Raw genomic sequence first — 19978 nt, forward strand, 5'->3', positions numbered from 1 at the left:
GCCAAACTTTGGGGTGCCTGGGTGGCTCAGTCGGTTAAGTGGCCGACTTCGGCTCAGGTCATGATCTCATGGTCCGTGGGTTCGAGCCCCGCGTCGGGCTCTGTGCTGACAGCTCAGAGCCTGGAGCCTGTTTCGGATTCTGTGTCTCCTTCTCTCTGTGACCCTCCCCCGTTCATGCTCTGTCTCTCTCTGTCTCAAAAATAAATAAACGTTAAAATAAAAAAAAAAAAATTAAAATAAATAAATAAATAAATAAATAAAACTGCCAAACTTTAAAAACGCCAAACTTTAAAACTACATTCTTTGAGCCCTGCTGGTTGCAAAAGCTCAGGAAATCAATCTACTTGTTTTCCCAGCCAATGGCTTTGGGGAAATTTCCTCCTCTTGTGATCTCCTGTACTCTCTCTCTTTCTCAGTGACCTGGCTCTTTTCCCTCAGCAGCACCCAACATATGTTTCTCCCCAAACCACATCTCTACACTTCTTACATTCCTCAGTGTGGCCTCTTTTCTCTCTCTAGTTGTGAGATTTATTCTGTCAGACCTCATGTTGATTTTATGCGTACTCAGAGTGATATGATAGTTATCCTGTTGTGTCTGAGGGAGGAGATGACCTAGGATCCTTCTACTATGCCACCATGTTAGCACTGCCCCCCATCCCCACCCCAGAGTGAAGGTTTTAATGGACACCTCCTGAGCATCTCTGCAATGAATCAAGCAGCCCATAGGCTTAGAGGGCTAGAGTCCCAGGGGCTCCTTACTGCCAAGGAATCCACACACTAAAGTCATCTAGCCACCTGCTTCTTTTGCTTGGAACTGTAAATCACGAAGGCCATTATAGGGGCACCTGGGTGGCTCAGTCAGTTTAGTGCCCGACTTCAGTTCAGGTCATGATCTTGCAGTTTGTGAGTTCGAGCCCTGCGTCGGGCTCTGTGCTGACAGCTCAGAGCCTGAAGCCTGTTTCAGATTCTGTGTCTCCCTCTCTCTGACCCTCCCCCGTTCATGCTCTGTCTCTCTCTGTCTCAAAAATAAATAAACGTTAAAAACAAATAAATAAATAAATAAATAAAGGTTAAAAATTAATTAATTAATTAATTAAAAAAAGGTGGCCATTATACTCAGGAGGCTCCAATGCTCTAGCTGCCTACATAAGCAAACAAAAACCTATTTTCAAGCAAATTCTTGTGAATGCCTCAAGGGTAAGAAAACAATCCTAAGAACACCCAATCTCAAGCAGCCAACTAACTAGGCTTTCCTAAGTAAGGCAATTCCTTAAGCTATAGCCAATCTTATAACTTATTTGCTTCGTTTTCCCTTTTTGTCTACAAAAGCCTTTCCCCTAGTTTGTTTTGGTGCTGCCTGATTGGATTTGCTGTATGCTGAAATATACTGTGAAATTTCAATATACCTCAGTTTATCTTTTAACAGAACTAATTTTAAAAAGCCCATAAGGCTCATCCTTGCTCAGTTCTGCTTTTATTTATTAATTTTAAAGATTTTATTTAAAAATTTTTAAGTTTATTTATTTATTTTGAGGGTGGGGGAAGGGGCAGAGAGGGAGAATTCCAAGCAGGCTCCACACTGTCAGCGCAGAGCCTGATGCAGGGTTTGAACTCATGAACCATGAGATCATGACCTGAGTCAAAATCAAGAGTTAGATGCTCAACCAAAAGAGCCACCCAGGCACCTCTTAAAGATTTTATTTTTAGGGGCACCTGGGTGGCTCAGTTAAGTGACCGACTTTGGCTCATGTCATGATCTCATGGTTCATGGGTTCGAGCCCTGCGTCAGACTCTGTACTGACAGCTCAGACCCTGAAGGCTGCTTAGGATTCTGTGTCTCCCTCTCTCTCTGCCCCTCCCCCAGTCGTGCTCTGTCTCTGTCTCTCAGAAATGAATAAATGTTTAAAAAAAAAGATTTTATTTTTAAGTAATCTCTACAGCTAACATGGGACATGAACTTACCACCTCAAGATCAAGTTGCATGCTCTACCAACTGAGACAGCCAGGCACCCCTCAGTGGTGCTCTAATTAAGGAGGGCTTCCTTATTGCCCAGTGTAATATTACATCCAATCTGCTGTCCTCACAAAATTACCTATCTTTGTTTCCATAGCAGTTGCCACCTTCTAACATACAATATAACTTACTATTTCTGCTTCCCTGTTTCCTGTGTCTTCCTTGAACATAATAAAAGTAACATGAAGATGGGACTGCTTGTCTTGTTCCTGCATTTCTCTCATGCATCTCCCAAAAGTTCCTGAAAACCCAGTGTGTGCTCAGTGCACATTTCTTAGAACAGTGAATAAAATGACATTTCAATTTCCCTCTCATTTTAACTATTCTTGGTGTCCTAAATGTCCCCTTCATGTCTTTCTCCAAAGTAGTGTGAAAATTAGTAAAGGATGCCTCATTTAAAATGGACTCAGGAGGGGGACCTAGGTAGCTCAGTTGAATAAGAATCCAATTCTTGTTTTCAACTCATTTCAGGATCTTACAGATGGTGAGATTGAGCCCCATGTTGGGCTCTGCACTGACAGCATGGAGACTGCTTGGGATTCTCTCTCTTTCCCTCTATCTCTGCACCTTGCTGTGCTCTCTCTCTGTCTCTCAAGTAAATGAACATTAAAAAAAAATAGAATGGAGTCAGGAGGCCCTGAAGGCTGACCTCTCACATAGGTTGGACATGAAAAATCAGCAGGAAAAAGGAAAGGGAGGATGACAGGGAGGATGCTGCCCAGGTAGGACTTTAATCTTTAGCTTTAAATAAAAGAAGGATGATCTCTCCTTGTCCCAGCAAGGACACACTAACCATGGCATGCAGCCAATGAAAAACTACTGTAAACTCAAACTCTTGTTCTTTAATGTCATTTATTGAAATATTCCTCCCCAATTTCCTTCTAAAACCTAGTAAAAGACAACTTTTATTGTGTTTCCTCAGATTTGCTAGTGGTATGCAATAGTGTGCTTATATGCAGTTGAAATTCCTCTGCTTTTCCTGAATAAACTCAGTTTGCTAATAAAATAACTGGCTGTTTATTTTTAAGCTTGAAAGTAGTATTACTCAGTGTTTTCAAAAATGAAAAAGTCAGGGTGCCAGAGTGTCTCAGTCAGTTAAGCATCTGACTTCGGCCAGGTCATGATCTCATGGTTCTTGAGTTCGAGTCCCACATTGGGTGAGCTTGAGCCCCCCCACCCCTTAGGGTGAACACAAGCACCACTTTAGATGAGCCACACTTCTTTCTCTCTCCCTCTCTCTCTGCCCCTCATGGGATTCTTTCTCTCTCTGCCCCTTACTGGCTTATGCCCTCTCTCTCAAAAAAAAAAAAAAAAAAAAAAAAAAATCACAATTTGGAGATAAAACCTTCACAATGACCAAGCACATTGGTGTAGCACAGTCACATGCTCCATTTGATTCTATCTTCTCAGACTACTTAGAGTCGGCTTCTAAAAGTCCTGTGAGTTTGTAACTTTTTTAGTCTTTACTGATGTGTAGATAGAATGTTGGTTTACCCATAGGTACTTCGGCCACTGCCTTTACACCACTAGATAAATGTTGTAAACTGCTTTCTGAAATGGCTTTTCACATCTGATTTTGTAGCATACTTTCAATTCCTACTGCCAGTGCCTGAAGAACTAAGAATCACTTCCCAGCAAGGTGATGAGATCATCGGGTTCAAATGACCCTTTAACTCAGGGTTCAGATTCTCCCTTTGCACACTTGCTCCAACTGAAAATGGCAACATGTGTTTGGGACCCAAAACAGCATCAGTTAAGTTGCTCTCTGTTTGAGATTAATGTCAGACTCCTAAAAAAAATGGAGTATGATGAAGTTTGGGGGTGAGGGAGGGGTGGTCCAGAGCCAACGACCAAGAAAGAATTCTTTAAGATATCTTTGGTGCAAAAAAGTGATTTTATTAAAGTATGAGGGCAGGACCTGTGGGCAGGAAGAGCTGCCCCAGACCCTGTGGAGAGACTGGATATATATTTAGGAGTTGGGGGAGGTAGAGTCAAGGGGAAGTTTCCAGTGAGATTTTCATATGCTAAACAAGAGTCACAGGATAATGGAGACCCAACTATTGTCAAGCTAAGGTTGTTTTTTCCCTCTAGCAAATCATTAGCATTAAGAAAGTAGGGAGTTCCTGGAGAAACATTTTACTCTGCCTGCCTCAAGTATCTGCCAATGGGCTGCAGGTTATAAGGAAATTTTACCTGCCATTTCCTTCTTTCTGCCTTTGTTCCCTCATATCCCTATTGATGGGTGATGTTGGAGCTCGAAGAAACTGAGCCTATAGTTTTCTGGAGATTAGGCTATTGATTAAGATTGCCTTTTTCTTGTAATTTACTAAGATATTTGCAAACTGATGGAGACTCCTGTCCTGTATAACTGTGATCTCTACCAGCCATTTGTCTTCTGTCCTTTCCTTTGTCCTTGGGCAGCCAGGAGTGCCTGAGAAATGTCACACAAATCGCAAATGGGGTGGGGAGCATTTGTGGCCTGTCAGCTTGACTTAAGCTCTTTCATCAAGTATATATGAAAATATGAAGTAAAAATATATGGATAAAAGTGTTTCTCAACAGATGGGACACAATCATGATACAGGCAAGTGTAGAAGTGATGAAGTTTTGGGGTGATGGGGGGGTTCATGGGGTCAAGAGCCGACGGCCAAGAAAGAATTCTTGAAGATATCTTTCCTGCAAAACGGTGATTTTATTAAAGCATGGGACAGGACTTGTGGGCAGGAAGAGCTGCACTGGGGTTGTGACAGGTAACTCATTATATACCCTCAGGTTGGTAGGGGGTCAGGGATAGAGTATCTCTCTAAGTAATTTTGGAAGCAAGGTTTCCAGGACCTTGAGAGGCTAGCTGTTGCTAGGGAAACATCATTTATCACCGTTTAATAAAGTCTCAGTGATGAGACCCTTTAGATTCATATCAGGGAACCATAAGCTTGGAGTATGATTGCCAGCATGTATCTTGGGACAGTTGAGAAGTTGACTTACAGGATCCTCGAGGTTGGGATAATGTGAAGCCAAGGTTCTCTTTTGCTCCCTGTAAAGTGTCATCCTTGAGGCAGCCGAAATCCTAAAAAGGTGGTCCTGAAATCCTAAAAGGGTGGTCACTCTGCCAGTCTCAAGGACTTGTCAATGGGCTATAGGCAGTAAGGAAATTTAATTTTTCATTTGCCTTAGTTTCCCACATTACCATGGCAAGCACTTAACCTCTTTCCTTTGTTGTTCAGTAGCCAGGAGTATCTAAGGAATATCACACATATTCCACTTGGTTGGGGAGGGGGGTGCAGCCTGTATTTTGCCTCTCAGCCTGCCTCATACTCCCTCATCAGAACCAGTGGCTAACCTCGTCATTGTTCACCTAACTCAGGGTGGCCTACCATCCCTCTTCCTTCTTCCCTGTCACTGACCTGTATAGGGTGTGACAAAGAAAACCACAGGCCTCAGATGGAGTCACTTCTGCTAGGCCATGTCACCAAACCTGGGCATAATACCTAAACTCATTGTACTCTCAACCAACCCCAGAAATTTAGTTTCCACTGGTCAGTCAGGAATATTGGGGTCAATACTAAAAAGGTTATTAGCCATATGGATGGACCCTTTCCATCACCAAAGATGAGGTATTCCCCTGATAAGACCTTTTTGTCCCATAACAAAGTGACCCCACCTGACATGATCCTTTTTTTTCCTGTTTATGAAGTTTTTACCTTAAGCTTTCTGTAGCCCTTTGTTGCTTCCCTCTACTTGGTAGATGTGATGCCGCCCAATTCACAAATGAATGACTAATCCTAAAGACCTTTAAAATGCACTGGGCTGAATTTTTATGGTAACAGGGACTTTTCTATTGTTCTAAACAATTACAAACTGACTCTCACACTTCAGGCTGCAAGCATTTGAAGAGCAACAACAACTTTCCAGCTGTGCACAGACACATTTTGATGTCAGAACAAAGGCAGGAGGAAATGGCAGATAGAATTAAATTTCCTTATAACCCACAGCCCATTGACAACTACTTGAGGCTGCAGAGTAAAATGTTTCTCCAGGAAATCCTACTGTCTTAATGCTAATGCTTTGCTAGAGGGAAAAACAACCTTAGCTTGACAATAGCTAGGCCTCCAATATCCTGTGACTCTTCCTTAGCACAAGAAAATCTCATTGGAAACTTCACAGTGACTTACCTCCCCCAATTCCCAAATATATAACTAGTCTCTCCATATGGGTCCTGTCCCCGTGCTTTAAGAAAATCACCTTTTTGCACCAAAGATGTCTTCAAGAATTCTTTATTGGCCGTCAGCTACAGACCACCCCACCATCACCCCAAATCTTCATTAATTTGACTTCTGAAGTACTGTACACAACGGAATGAGGTGTAATTTCCGTTACGAAGAGGTCGTGGGAGCATCTAAAATAAGTTCTCCTTTGGAAGCTGATTGAACTTCATGGGGTGTGAAATTAGGGCTCTTCTCGGTTTTTAACAAGGTCCAAAGCAGTTCCCCGTGGGTAGGACCAGCACTTTCCAGTAACCTGCCAGGTGAGGCGTGTCCAGGCTCCGGGTGCAGAAGCTACTTCTGCTCCAAAGCTCCAGGGCACAGAACCCACTCTCAGCTACTGCGCTGGGAGCTAAGGTACCGGGAAGACAGTGGGCAAAGACCACACAGCGAGGAGCCAACAGGGGAACAGGAAAGGGATTTCTAGGCGTGCGCAGCCGCTGGGGGCGGGACTTCCTGCCTCACCCCTCCGACGACTTCTGGCCTTTCCTCAGGTCGGCTCAACCTCTAAGGTTCCGGAGCGGACTTTCGGGGACGAGGTGACAAACTAACAAAGCGCGAGGGGAGGCAACGTCCCCGCCGCATAGACTGGGGGTCACGACTCGCTGACGCCACTCGGGCTGCTCCCCGCCGGGGCCGGAACTGGGACCGCGGGCTCGAGTGTCAGTTCTCCCACAGTCCGATGGCGGCGGCCGCGCCTAGGAACCCGGCTGAGGTAAACGCGCGGCCCCCGGGCCCACCCGCCCCGCCCCTGACCCTCCAGGCCCGAGCGCGGGGCGCCTGCTCGCGTCCCTGCGGCCCAGGGCCCGGTGTCCGGGCCGGGGAGGCGCTCGCGGGCGGGGTCCCCGCGTCTGAGCGCCGGCGTGACGGGGTGCGGGAGCGGGCTGCAGGGGACGGACCGGCTGGTGCAGGGCTGCAGGGGGCCTGCGCCACCAGCGGGGCACGGCAGGTCTCGGTTCTTTCAGCGAACGCAAGGTGCAGCGGCGCCCGTGACGCCTGTCACCTGGCTGCCTGACCAGTCCATCCGTGCTGGCGGTGTGCCAGGCGGTGTAACCCGGGTGTATAGATAGGCCCAATCTGGCTGCGGAGAGGACAGATTGCAGGGGTGGGGGGCAGAGGGCGTAGGGAGCGCAGGAGGGGGTGCCTGCGCGAGTGTATGTCATCGTTGACGGGCCAGAAGGGTCACCGTGGATGTCAGAGAAGCGGTTGAATTTTGGCCCCGGGTTTGAGAAGGGCCAAGGCAAATTTGGGGTGTTGGCAGGTGACAGGAGAAAGGGAGGGGTCCCGGAATGCCTGGGGGCTTTGGTCCTTTGAAGTATAATCTGCCAGTTATTTGACGGGCAAAACTAGTTTCTTTGAGAACGAAAGAGCACCGCAGTCTGGAACAAGCAAGCTGAGGCTCAACAGTAGGCCAGTCCGGAGGACACGAGAGAGGTAGGCTTTTTGAAAGGGGAAGGGGCTAAGTTGGGAAGGCTGTTAACATCTACGAGTCCCTGAGAGTAAACTGGGAATTGAGAGTATAGTGGCTTCGCATTGGCTGAGCTGTGGGTGGGTGGTCCCGAAAGCCTGTCTTTTCCCCTCTGGGCTAGTAGAGGAGGTAGTTTCCCAGTCCAAGTTCGAGTGTGTGGTCCTGTCGGGTCTGCACTGATCATGGCGGTAGTGCGTGAGAGCTCCCCCAGCTGCGTCCTCCCGACTCCCTTTGAGTGAGGTTTCCCGTTATTAATTTTCAGCGGTCCTAGCAGCGGAAGGGCTGGACGCTCCCATCAGCTGGACGGAAGGCGGCAGTAGGTTGATTGTCCTTGGAGATCTCCCAAGTTGCTTGGACGTCGTTAAGTCTTAGATGTTCAGAGAGGCGTGAGTGACGTCATCCAGTGGGCGGCGGGACAGGAAACCCCGGGAAACCGGGGCAGGTTTCAGGATGGAAACTTTGAAAAGTGAGGGCAGTTGTGTGGCCCCGGCGGAGGTTTGGATCACATTGAGGAGGGGGTGCAGACTAGGGGGGCAGTGCTATTAGTAGGTCAGAGGGCCTTAGTGAGGTGTGCTGAAGAGTGGTTCCCTGGCTCAGCGCCTGGTTGGGGCTGCTGGGCAGCGCGGGCGCAGGCGAAGGAGAGAGAAAGATGTGGCAGATGGATGGGTGGGCAAGGCTCCCATGGCATGATGGGACAAGAGATGGCTGAGGACACCTAGGAGTAATTGCGGCAAGGTGACAGGGAGTCTGGGGCTGCCCTTTATTCAGTGGTGTAGGGCTTCACCAGAGCTTTGTGGTGCGCTTTTCTGGTGTCCGGGCCGTTTCACAGTCTTGCTGATGGATAAGGTGTGGGGCCAGTGTGGTCACTGGTGAGTCTCTGTGCCTGGCAGGGAGCCCTTTAGGGCTGGGCTTTTCACAAAGGTTCAGTGCAGAGTGGAGGGTTGTGACTGTTGGAGGGACAGCACGGGCAGCACAGAAGTATTAGAGGGACTGGGAGTGTCTGAAACGGCTACGTGGCTGTGGGTGTGTGTCCCTGAAGCCAGGATCCCCGGCAGGCGAGGGGGACTTCTCAGCCGCATTTGAGGCTTTCCCTCTGGTGGGATCCACGAGAGTGCTGGGGTCGTAGTGGACCCTGTTTGAATTTGTCACACATCGTTTGGGTGTCATGTGACAGGCACCAGTGTGAGTCAAGGGGACACCCTTTGGTGTGGGGCAGGAAGCTGTGGGGGCGCAACCGTGGGGTCTGAAGGTGTGAGGGAGATGCAGACTACAGGGTCATGTTCACTTGGAGAGGGAGTGTGAGTGTGAGCTTAGGGTCTCAGGGCCCTGGGATTGGAGACTGACTGGTCGAGGCGGGTCCATAATTGTCTGTGTTTGAGGGCACATTCGGGGAGACTCCACGGGAATTTCCAGGCAGAAAGGATGGCGCTTGGGGGGCCAAACCCAGATTGGCCCCCGCAGATTGCATCTATGCACCCCCTGCCTGTTATCGCTGAGGACCGAACACAGTGATTGGTGGGATGGTGAGGAGACGGTGACGTTAATGACACCAGGACCTGGTCTTTATCCTGAGGTAGGAGCTGGGGTGGCTGGGGAGAATGGGGTGTATGTGTCAGGGTTTAGATTGTGGGTTCTCCGAGAGAGAATGTTCATGGTGCCATCTGTCCGTTTCATGACAGGGTGGTGTGACCTTTGAGGACATTGCCATCTACTTCTCCTGGAAGGAATGGAGACTTCTTGATGAGGCTCAGAGACGGCTGTACTATGACGTGATGCTGGAGAACTTTACACTTATATCCTCCCTGGGTAAGGCCCTCACCCTCCCCAGTGACCTGGACTGGGCTCTGTATTCCCGCTTTAGCCTCCAGCTGCCCATTCCCTAGGGGATGCTTTGTCCCTCTTGGGTGTGGACTGTGGGCCCTGCTTGCTCCCCCAGCTTCCGTGGTGGTTGCATTTGTTGCTAAGGCTGGGATGTTGGTGTGCCCTTTTCTCTCCCCTGCCGTTCCAGTGCTCTCTGTGCCGAACCCTCATAGGGTTAAAGAGTAGTCAGTCAGTGACGCTAATGGATTGTGCCTTACTTACCTTCTGACCCACCGGGTCACTGTGTTCAGATCCATGCCTTTTCTATGGCCCTTGTTTTGATACCTTCTCTTGGCTGACATTTCCTTGCCTGCCTCTGCCGGAAATTGCAAGGATTGACTGGGTCGTACTTATGAGGACTATGGGCTACTTCTCAAGACTGTCTTGTATGGTTCTTTTGGTGGTGTTTACATCTCTTCTTCTACCTGCCCCCATCCCTTCCGTTTTGTTGAGGTATGAACTGACCAGGAAGATTCCATTTTCAAAGTGTATTACGTGAGGATTTGATCTGCTTATACATTAGGAAACTAGTTCCAAATAGAAGGTAGTCAACACACCGATTAGTTGACATAATTACCTTTTGTGGTTAGTGAGAAGCTTAATATCTACTCCCTTAGCAAATTCCAAGCTTACAGTACAGTATTCACAAGTGTAGTCAACATGCTGTTAGGTCCTTAGAACTTAGTTAGCTTTAAAGAAATTTTTTTAGTGTTTTTTATTTATTTTGAGAGACAGAGAACGTGTGAGCAGGGGAGGGCCAGACTGAGGGAGGAAGACAAAATCTCAACTAGGCTTCATGCTTAGCATTGAGCCAAGGTGAGATCACGATCTGAGCCGAAATCAAGAGGTGGATGTTTACCAGACTGGACCACCCAGGCGCCCATAACTTACTCATCTTATAGAGGGAAATGTGTTCCCCTGACCAGGATCTCTCCATTTCCCCCATTCCTTAGCTTTTAGCTTTCTACCTTCTGGTGGTGTGTGATTTTTTTTTTTAATTTTTTATTTATTTATTTTGAGAGAGAGAGAACCAGCAGGGAATGGGCGAAGAAAGAGGGAGACAGGATCCCAAGTGGGCTCTGCTGACAGCAGGGAGCCTGATGCGGGGCTGTGCTCATGAACCCTGATATCTAGACTTGAGCCAAAGTCAGATGCTTAACCAACTGAGTCACCTAGGCGCCCCTGATTTTTCTTTTTTTAAAGAATATCTATAAGTGATATCATACAGGATTTGTTTTTTGCTGTATGGCTTATTTGATTAGCATAATGTATTCCAGGTTCATCCATGTTGTGGCAAGTGGCAGTGTTGCCTTCTTTTTTTTAATGACCTATTATTTACGTATGTGTGTGTACTAAATGTTCTTTGTCACTGTATTCGTTTATTTTTAAAATACAATTTATTTATGTATTTTAGTTTTTTAAAAGTATGCTCCGTGCCCAAAGTGGAGCTTGAACTCTGAACCCTGAGATTAAGAGTCCTGTACCCCACCACTGAGCCTGCCAGGTGCCACTTCTTTGTCACTTTAACACTCACCACACTTGGGGGCGCATGGGTGATTCCTTCAGTTAAGCCTCCAACTTCAGCTCACATCATGATCTCGCGGTCAGTGAGTTCGAGCCCCGCATCAGGTTCTGTGTTGACACCTTAGAGCCTGGAGCCTGCTTCAGATTCTGTGTCTCCCTCCGTCTCTCTGCCCCTCCCCAACTCACACTCTCTCTGTCTCATGAATAAATAAACCTTAAAGAAAACAGCACTCACCGCACGTCATGGTGTTTCCATATATTGGCTATTGTGAATAATACTGCGGGGGATGTGCAAGTGCAGGTCATTTGTGGAGTTTCTGATTTTGTTTCCTTGCGATACATACCTAGGAATGGCAACGGTGGCCCATATGGTAGTTCTATTTTTAATTTTCTTGTGGGTCTTCCCTAATATTTTCCATAACTTGCCTATTTATATTCCCAGCAACAATGTTCAAGGGTTTTTTTTTCCTCCACATCCTCACCAACATGCTACCTCTTGACTTTTTTTTTCTTTTACTGTTTATTTATTTCTGAGAGACACAGAGACAGAATGCAAGTGGGTTGGGGCAGAGAGAGAGGGAGGCACAGAATTTGAAGCAGGCTTGAGGCTCTGAGCTGTCAGCACAGAGCCTGACGTGGGGCTCGAACTCACGAGCTGTGAGATCATGACCTGAGCCGAAGTCAGACGCCCAACCTACTGAGCCACCCAGGTGCCCCTCTTGTGTATTTCTTTGGCTCTGCTGCAACTTGTGAATTTTGTACAGTGGTACTTGTTTTTGCTTTTTGTCTGTGCTTTTGATGTCACATTCAAAAACTCACTGACAGGAATTAGGTTAGGATTTTCCATACGTTTTTCCTAGGAGTTTTAGGTTTTGATGTCCCGTGTTTAAGTCTTTATTCAATTTAGAGTTCATTTCCACAAGTGCTGGAAGATGGGGGTCCGGTTTCATTGTTTTGTCATTTGGATATTCAGATTCCCGAGAGGAGAGTATTCTTTCCCCAGTGTATTCTTGGCATAGTTGTCAAGGATTAATGGATTGTAGATGTGTGGGTTTCCTTCCGGGCTCTTTATTCCGTTGCACTGGTCTGTTTTTATGCTTTAGTGCTGTTTTATGTTTTAGTAGCATATTGTTTTGATTACTACAGCTTCGTAATAGAGTTTGAAATCACAAATGTCTGCCTTCAGCTTGGAACTTCTTTCTCAAGAGTGCTTTGGCCTTGAGGATTTGGATAACTCGGTGCGAGTGTCCCCTGGAGCAGGCAGCTGACGTCTCCTGCGCAGGGACTGCAGTAGCATCTGCCCTGTGGCTGATAGAGATGCCCCAGCTCGTTTCCTACCCATCTCCTCGTGTCTCTGGTAATAGTCTCCAGCCATCCTTTCTTCGTGCTTCTGCTCTCTTTTATGCTGCACAGTATAGTAGTCCGTCTTAATTGGGCCCTTGAGCCCTGTGAGTCTAAAGTCATTCATAGACAGCTGTTGAATTGATTTTTGTTGGTGTGAAAGACGGCATCTCCTGTTCTACAGTCCTGCCAACATCAGTCACATAGGATACTTTTCTGAGTCTGTTGTGTGCAGGGCAGCTCTGGAATACCCCTGGCCATCTACTTTTTTTCCTACATTATTTCTACCCTCCCTGTGCCCTGTAGTTGCTCACTTAGCGCTTACAGGAAAAGAGTGTTCTGTGTAGCATAGGACGGACATGATGCAGACATGACCATGTGGCTTCACAGGGGGACCATTTCCGGTGAATGGCAGCCGGGGAAGGTGTGCTATCAGGACTGTGTTCAGCTCACACTAGGCAGCTTTGTTTGTTCAACCAGACTTTGGTGCCGTTGTCAAAGGCCACACCTCGTTCCTGTCTTTCCTTCTTCACTATTGAGAGTTTGTGTACTTGTGTGTTCTACTCCTTTGGTAGTCCTGTGACTTCCAGCACAGGGGTAATTGCTGTTTCTCGGGCCTCCGCATCCCACCCATTTCTCTCGCTGGACTTTCTGTTTACCGTAATATTCACCCCTGAACATTTTGCCATGAGGTGTTCAGTGTCCTTAAACTGACCGTGAATAGCAGCAAATGTCTTGTGAGTGGATTTTCTCACACTCTTCTGTTCAGCGAAACATCAGCAGCCAGAAAGGTCCTACACAAAGCTGTGGGAAGAGATGTAAGGTTTAGATTCCGGCTCTGTTCCTTGTGTCACATCCTAAATTTGTATCCTTCTAGTGAGCGGTCCACAATGCTTTGACTTTAGGGGCCCAGTAACGCAGAGCAGGCACTCCTTCACCTGAATTCCAACTCCACTGTCTGGAACAGCATCTACTCAACTCGTGCCTACACGAGACAGGTGCATATGAGTGACGGGCTTACCCCTCACTGTAGTCACCACGTATTTCATGAGAGTTTCTTTGCGTTCAGGTTGCTGCTGTGGAGCAGAAGATGCGGAGGCGCCCCTTGAACAGAGCGTTTCTGTAGGTGTGTCACAGGCCAGCACGCCCAAGGCAGCTCTGTCTTCCCGGAAGACCCACCCCTGTGAGATGTGTGGTCTGGTCTTGAGAGACGTTTTCCGCTTGGCTGAGCACCAGGGAAAACCAAGCAGCCAGAAACTGTTGAGGTGTGGGGCATGTGGAAAACGATTTTACTTCAGCGTAAACTTTCAGCAGCAGCCGGACCAGCATACGGGAGAGAAACCCTTCAGAAATAGTGTGGACACCCTCTCTTTTAGGAAGGGATATGGATTCCATGATTCAGGAAAGCCCTTTACCTGTACAGAGGTTCAGAAGGACTTCCTGCCTGGCGTGGTTCGTCTGCAGCAGTACGCCATTCATACTGGAGAGAAGCCAAAGAGAATCAGCCAGTGCAGGGAAACTTTGCAGAGTAGTAAAGGTCATTACACTTGGGGAAAATGCAAGGAAGCCTTTGGTCCCGAGCATACACCCGTTCAGGATCAGAGTGTGCAGCCTGGAAGACCGTGTTTTGTGTGCAGTGAATGTGGGAAAACATTCAGGTACAAATCTTTATTGACTATCCACCAGAGATTCCATACTGCAGAAGGACATCGTGAGTTTGGCAAAGGTGAAAAATCCAATAGGAAAAGGTCTGTCCTTAGTCAAAATGGAAAGGCTCACACTGGGTCCAGGCAGTACACTTGCAGCAAATGTGGTAAATCCGTAAGCCACAAATCTGTGCTCATTCATCCCCAGAGAGGGCACAGTGGAGAAAATGTTTATGTTTGCAGTGGATGTTCAAAATCTTTTAGCCATAGTTCAGTTTTAATTACTCAGAAGGTTCAATCTAGAGAAAGGCGTTATAAGTGTGGTGACTGTACAAAATGTTTTACCTCTATCTCTGCTCTCAGATATCATCAGAGATCTCACACAGGGGAAAGACCTTATCAGTGTAGGGAATGTGGGAAGACTTATATCTCCAGTACTGGCCTCCGTTATCATCGCAGGGTTCACACTGGAGAAAGGCCTTATGAGTGCAGTGAATGTGGGAAAACTTTTACTGCTAGTTCTGTCCTCCATTATCATAAGAGAATTCACACTGTAGAAAGGCCTTATAAGTGCCATGAATGTGGCAAATCTTTTTTCTCTGCGTCTGACCTCCATTATCATCACAGAGTTCACAGTGCAGAAAAGCCGTATCAGTGCAATGAATGTGGCAAGTCCTTTCTCCGAAGAAACAGCCTCAATGTACATGTAAAGGTTCACTCAAGTGAAAGGCCTTATAAGTGTAATGAATGTGGCAAATCTTTGAAGTGGAAGGCAACATTCATTAAACACCAGAGAATTCACACAGGAGAAAGACCTTACAGGTGCAGTGAATGTGGCAAGTCTTTTACCGCTAGTTCTGCTCTCCAGTATCATCGGAGAGTTCACACGGGAGAAAGGCCTTATGAGTGCAGTGAATGTGGGAAATCTTTTATCACTAGTTCTGTCCTCCATGAACACCGGAGAGTTCACACTGGTGAAAGGCCTTATGAGTGCAGGAAATGTGGGACATCTTTCTCCTCAACTTCTTCCCTCCGTCATCACCAGAGAGTTCACATTACAGAGAGGCCTTATGAGTGTGGTGAATGTGGCAAATCTTTCCTCTCTGGGTCTGACCTCCAGTATCACCAGAGAGTTCACACTGGAGAAAAGCCTTATAAATGCAGTGAATGTGACAAGTCCTTTCTCCGAAGAAATAGCTTCACTGAACACATAAAAGTCCATTCAGGTGAAAGGCCTTATAAATGTAATGAATGTGGGAAATCTTTGAACTATAAGTCGACATTCATTCAACACCAGAGAATTCACACAGGAGAAAAGCCTTATCTATGCAATGAATGTGGAATGTCTTTTAGTCATAGTCGTGCCCTGCGGTTTCATCGTCACTGTCACCTTGGAAGAAGTCCTTATGAGTGTAGTCAGTGTGGGAAATCTTTTACTTCTAATTCTTCCTTCATGTCACACCAGAGAATTCACACTGGAGAAAAGCCTTATGAGTGCAGTGAATGTGGGAAGGCTTTCACTGCTCGTTCTCTCCTCTATTCTCACCGGATTGTTCACACAGAAGAAAGGCCTTATGAATGCAGTGAATGTGGCAAGTCCTTTCCCCGAAGAACTACCCTCAATGTACACATAAAGGTTCACTCAGCTGAACGGCCTTATAAGTGTAATGAATGTGGGAAATCGTTGAAGTATAGATCGACATTCATAAAACACCAGAGAATTCACACAGGAGAAAGGCCTTATGAGTGCAGTGAATGTGGGAAGGCTTTTATCAGTCATCCAGCTCTTAGTTATCATCGCAAGAGTGCACACAAGAGAAAGGCCTTAGGGGTGCTGTGAATCTAGGAAGTCTTTCAGCTAACTCTAAAAACGTACTCAACATGAGAAACTATACAGTAGAAAATGTCTTTATTCTTAACATGATGACCTGAATGCCCATGTTCACTAAAATTTCTATGTTGAATACCCATTCTGAAGGAATAGTATTTTTTTTGTTAACTTGTATTTTTTATTTTTTTAAATTTACATCCAAATTAGCATATTGTGCAACAATGATTTCAGGAGTAGGCTGATGGAATAGTATTAACAGGTGATATCTTTGGGAGGTATTTCAGTTGAGAATGGTCAGGAGTGTGGAACACTCATGAGTGGGGTTAATATCATAATATCTCTAAAGCAAGTTTCCTTCCCCTATCAGTCATGTGCGGACCCTTGAGAAGATGATCTATAAATCAGGAAGCTGGTGCACCAGTCACAGAACCAGGCCATATGCGGAATGGTAGGTCAGATATACAGCCTCCACAACTGGGAAACTTCTTGTTTGTTTACAAGCCCCCTCCTTTGTGATATTTTGTTAGAGCAGCCTGAGCTGAGACAAATGTGAAGAATATGGGTAATCTTTTGACCAAAGATACAGTTTTGAAATCCAAATTCACCTTGGAGCAGGGCCTCATGGGTGAGGTACATGACCATTCCTTTAGTCCAGTGATCTGTCTTCATTCCACGCTCAGAGGTCACACTGCAGAAAGAATTTAAAGTAGCAGAGAAGGTGATGTTTCCTTGCTTCGTGTAATCACAGTGGAGGAGAACCGTTTGCGAGGCAGACACCTACCTGAGTTGAACTTTGTTCACCTGAATGTCCAGAGGGGAGTGACTTCCCATAATTTGAAGCTATTTCAGAAAAATACAGAAGCTGCGTTGTGCTTTTGCTGTGTTTGGAGTCATTGCTCAATTGAAATCACTGCCAGTTTCTGTAGCAAAAGTCACTTCACCCCTGCCACTTGCCAGGTTCCCATCATGTGTATCAGCCACCACGCACCGTGCTCAAGCATGCAGACCTCTGCGCTTTGTCATTGGCGACGGACATTGTGGGTAATTGGAACTCCTTGTTCCCTTCTAAGTCAGGACGTGGATGTGACCTGGTGTTGACCCTCCTACCTGAACTGAGTTTGGGGTGGTGTCTTGCAGAGGCTGAGTCTCTTAGGACATTGTTGGTTTCCTGATGTTTGTGATCAATGTGTGCAGCAACCAAGTCACCAGCACAGGAATGTGGTGCCACGTTTTGCTCTGGTTTATGCATTAATAAATGCCTTTTTTGTTTAGTTACCTTTAACCTTATGTGTTGTATTCACTCAAAGGGGTTGTTTGAGAGCAGAATTGGCGTCTGCCAGCATGAAGAAGTGAACAGATTTCATTGCATCCCAAACTTACTGTGTCTTGGGTAATTGTAAATAAAATAACTACGACAGCAGCCTGGATGTGAATTCGCATTGTGACCCAACACCTTTGTTGTGGGCTGAATCGTGTACCCCAAATTCCTATGTTTAAGTTGTGACCCCCAGTATGTCAGAATGTGACTGTAGTTAGACATAGCATGTTTCGTGAGAATGAAGTTGAAGTTTAATGAGAATGAGGTTATTAGGATGGAGTCTTAGTACTCTTAGTATGACTGGTGTCCTTAGAAAAAAAGGAGCTGAGAATAGTGGTACGGAAGGATGACCATTTGAAGACCGAGAAATCCCCAACTCCAAGCCAAGGAGAGAGGCCTCAGAAGAAACTGACCCTGCTGATACCTTATGTCCAACTTCTAGACTCCAGATTTGTGTGGAAGTAAATTTCTGTTGTCTAATCACCTCGTGTGTCAGACACCGTTATGGCAGTTCTGGATAATACAGCCCCCTGTGTTGTATATCTGGCTTCTGTGGTGGATGCCGACAATTTTCCTGTGCTCAGAGGTCACCCTGAAGAGGAAGCATCTCCAGTGGTTATGAAACCATCTCCAGTGGTTGTGGAGACAACATGAATATTTTGCTTGTCCACAGCTGATACCACATACTGCCAGGCACTGTTGAGTGGAATATCTACCCCAAATGCTTCAAAGGAGCCATGTGACCTGATGCACACTATTCGTGTGTTACACCACAGGGGCAAGGGAACTGTAATTGGTAATCTAGAAGATAGGGTAATGAGGGAATAGAGGAGACATCAGCCACTTAGTGGAGTGTATCACTTATAAATATGTATCCACGGGTGTTCTAGTGACCGGGCAGGATCAGTGTGTACAGAAATTCTTCACTATCAGACACATGTGTCCTGTGTCCAAGAGGTCACTGTCATAAAATAATCCAAAGGTGTCTGAACTCTCATATCCTCTCTGGTGTTTACGTCTCAAGGCCATCGTGCGAGAGAGGAAGACAAGGGTGGTTTCAGGTCCAGGGAGGTAGCCTTTTTGACACGCCTAGCCAGCATTGTTGTTGGTACCAGCTGTGCCTGTGGCAGATGCTTGTTCTGAAACATTCACCTCCCAAGTAGTCTTCCAGGTACTCCCCAGCCTCCTTGGCTATAAAACCCTGTCTTCCTGAATTGGTGGTGCAGGGACCGACTCCTCTTATGGGTGCCAAAGTCACGCTTCTGTCCCTGAGTCCGTAAATAAACCATTTCTCCTCAAGCTGGACTTCTCAACCTTTTCCCTTGCTTAAGGTTTGGAGGTCACTTTGCATATACGTCCCTTCCAGGCAATGCTACTATTTTCTTCTCTGGAAGTATACCACTATTTACCCATTCATCTGTTTGGACCATTTGGGTTACTTAGAGTGTTGGCGTTTGTAAACAAAGTGCTCTCTAAAAATTTTCATTACCGTTCTCTATGTGGATAGAGGTTTCCTTTCTCTTGTGGTGTGACTCAAAGCGCGATGCCCGTCACAGGTAGGTTAGTGCTAATATTTTTAAGAAACTGCCAAAATGTGATCTAAACTTCAGTTCTGCATTCCCACCAGCATGTATGAGAGTTCCAGTGCCTCCAGTCCCTGCCACTACTTGATAGTGCCAGTCTGTAATGTCAGCCCATTTCATAAGTGTGTAGTGCTGTTGCCATTGCATTTCCTAGGGGTGTTGATTTTGAGTATTTTTTCGTGTGTTTATTTACCACCTGTCTATCTCCTTTGGTACAATTTCTGTTCATATCGTTTGCCCGTTATCTTTCCGATGAGTTATGGCTATTTCCATTTTCATTTACAAATAAGAAACGCATACAACAATGGTATGTATTCGAATTTTCCTCATTCTTAAATGGTGTGACATTTTGCTGTATGGAGTCATAGTAACAGTGTTAGGGTATTTCTTCACTATTTTCACTCAACTGCTTTTGTGTCCTGCACACGTGACGGCCCCAAACACCATACATGTGTAAGTTTAGTGTGCATTCTTACCATTATGTCTTCACTTTCTTACATCCAGGCATTCAGAAATACAGAACTGCAGCCCTGCTTTGTAGGGCTTGCCAATTTCCAAAGTGTAAATTCTCCCATCATGAGAGCGGGATATGCTGGGAGAAGGCGCTGAAAAATTCCACTTGGGTGTTTGGTGGAAGACTAAACTTTGGCGTGTGCAGGAGACTTTACAATCCCAGGCGGACAGGAGCTGGGGTGGGGGTGGAGGTGGGGGTGCTGTGAGCCAGCTGCAGGTCTGCACAAGCCTCAGGAGAAGATGTTAATCCTGATTGGCCAGAGGGGAGGGACCTCCCTGAACACCCTGATGGGTGAGTGAAAATATGGCTGGCCTCACCTTAGTGGTGACCAGGTTGTGGGGCAAACCCGCTGGGTTCAGATTGCTTCCTCGGATCCCACCCAGTACCTTGGAAGGATTTCTCACCCTCTAGTGATCACCTCCATGTGATTTAACTCTTTCTTTCTGCAATAGTTGAGTGCATTCCCCAAAGATGAATGCCTTTGGTGCATCTCACCCTGAATCTAGGTTGCCTTACCAGCCCTCCCACTCAGGGGAAGACTGCCGGCGGGGGCACTGCGGCCATTTCTGGCTTCCCCCTCTCCAGGAAGGGCTGGGAGCCAGTGGGGCAGGTAGAGG

General features: G+C 46.5%; 1 protein-coding gene across 4 annotated transcripts; it reads left to right on the forward strand.

Annotated features, from left to right (window-relative positions):
- Nucleotides 1–6723: 6723 nt before the first annotated feature.
- LOC122208452 (zinc finger protein 345-like) lies at nucleotides 6724–19914 on the forward strand. Of its 4 annotated transcripts, XM_042919552.1 has the most exons (5): nucleotides 6724–6991; nucleotides 7627–7710; nucleotides 8007–9317; nucleotides 9424–9550; nucleotides 13539–19914. In XM_042919552.1, the coding sequence occupies exons 3-5, from the start codon at nucleotides 9288–9290 to the stop codon at nucleotides 15953–15955; spliced, it is 2574 nt and encodes an 857-aa protein (XP_042775486.1). In that variant the 5' UTR covers nucleotides 6724–6991; nucleotides 7627–7710; nucleotides 8007–9287; the 3' UTR covers nucleotides 15956–19914. The 4 variants fall into 4 exon arrangements, with proteins under 4 accessions (XP_042775486.1, XP_042775483.1, XP_042775485.1 ...); XM_042919551.1 differs by lacking the exon at nucleotides 6724–6991 and having other exon boundaries at nucleotides 7409–7710; XM_042919549.1 differs by lacking the exons at nucleotides 7627–7710; nucleotides 8007–9317 and having other exon boundaries at nucleotides 6725–6991.
- Nucleotides 19915–19978: the final 64 nt, after the last annotated feature.

This window comes from Panthera leo, chromosome E2 (genome assembly GCF_018350215.1).
Source record: "Panthera leo isolate Ple1 chromosome E2, P.leo_Ple1_pat1.1, whole genome shotgun sequence".
In the NCBI taxonomy this organism is placed as follows: domain Eukaryota; kingdom Metazoa; phylum Chordata; class Mammalia; order Carnivora; family Felidae; genus Panthera; species Panthera leo.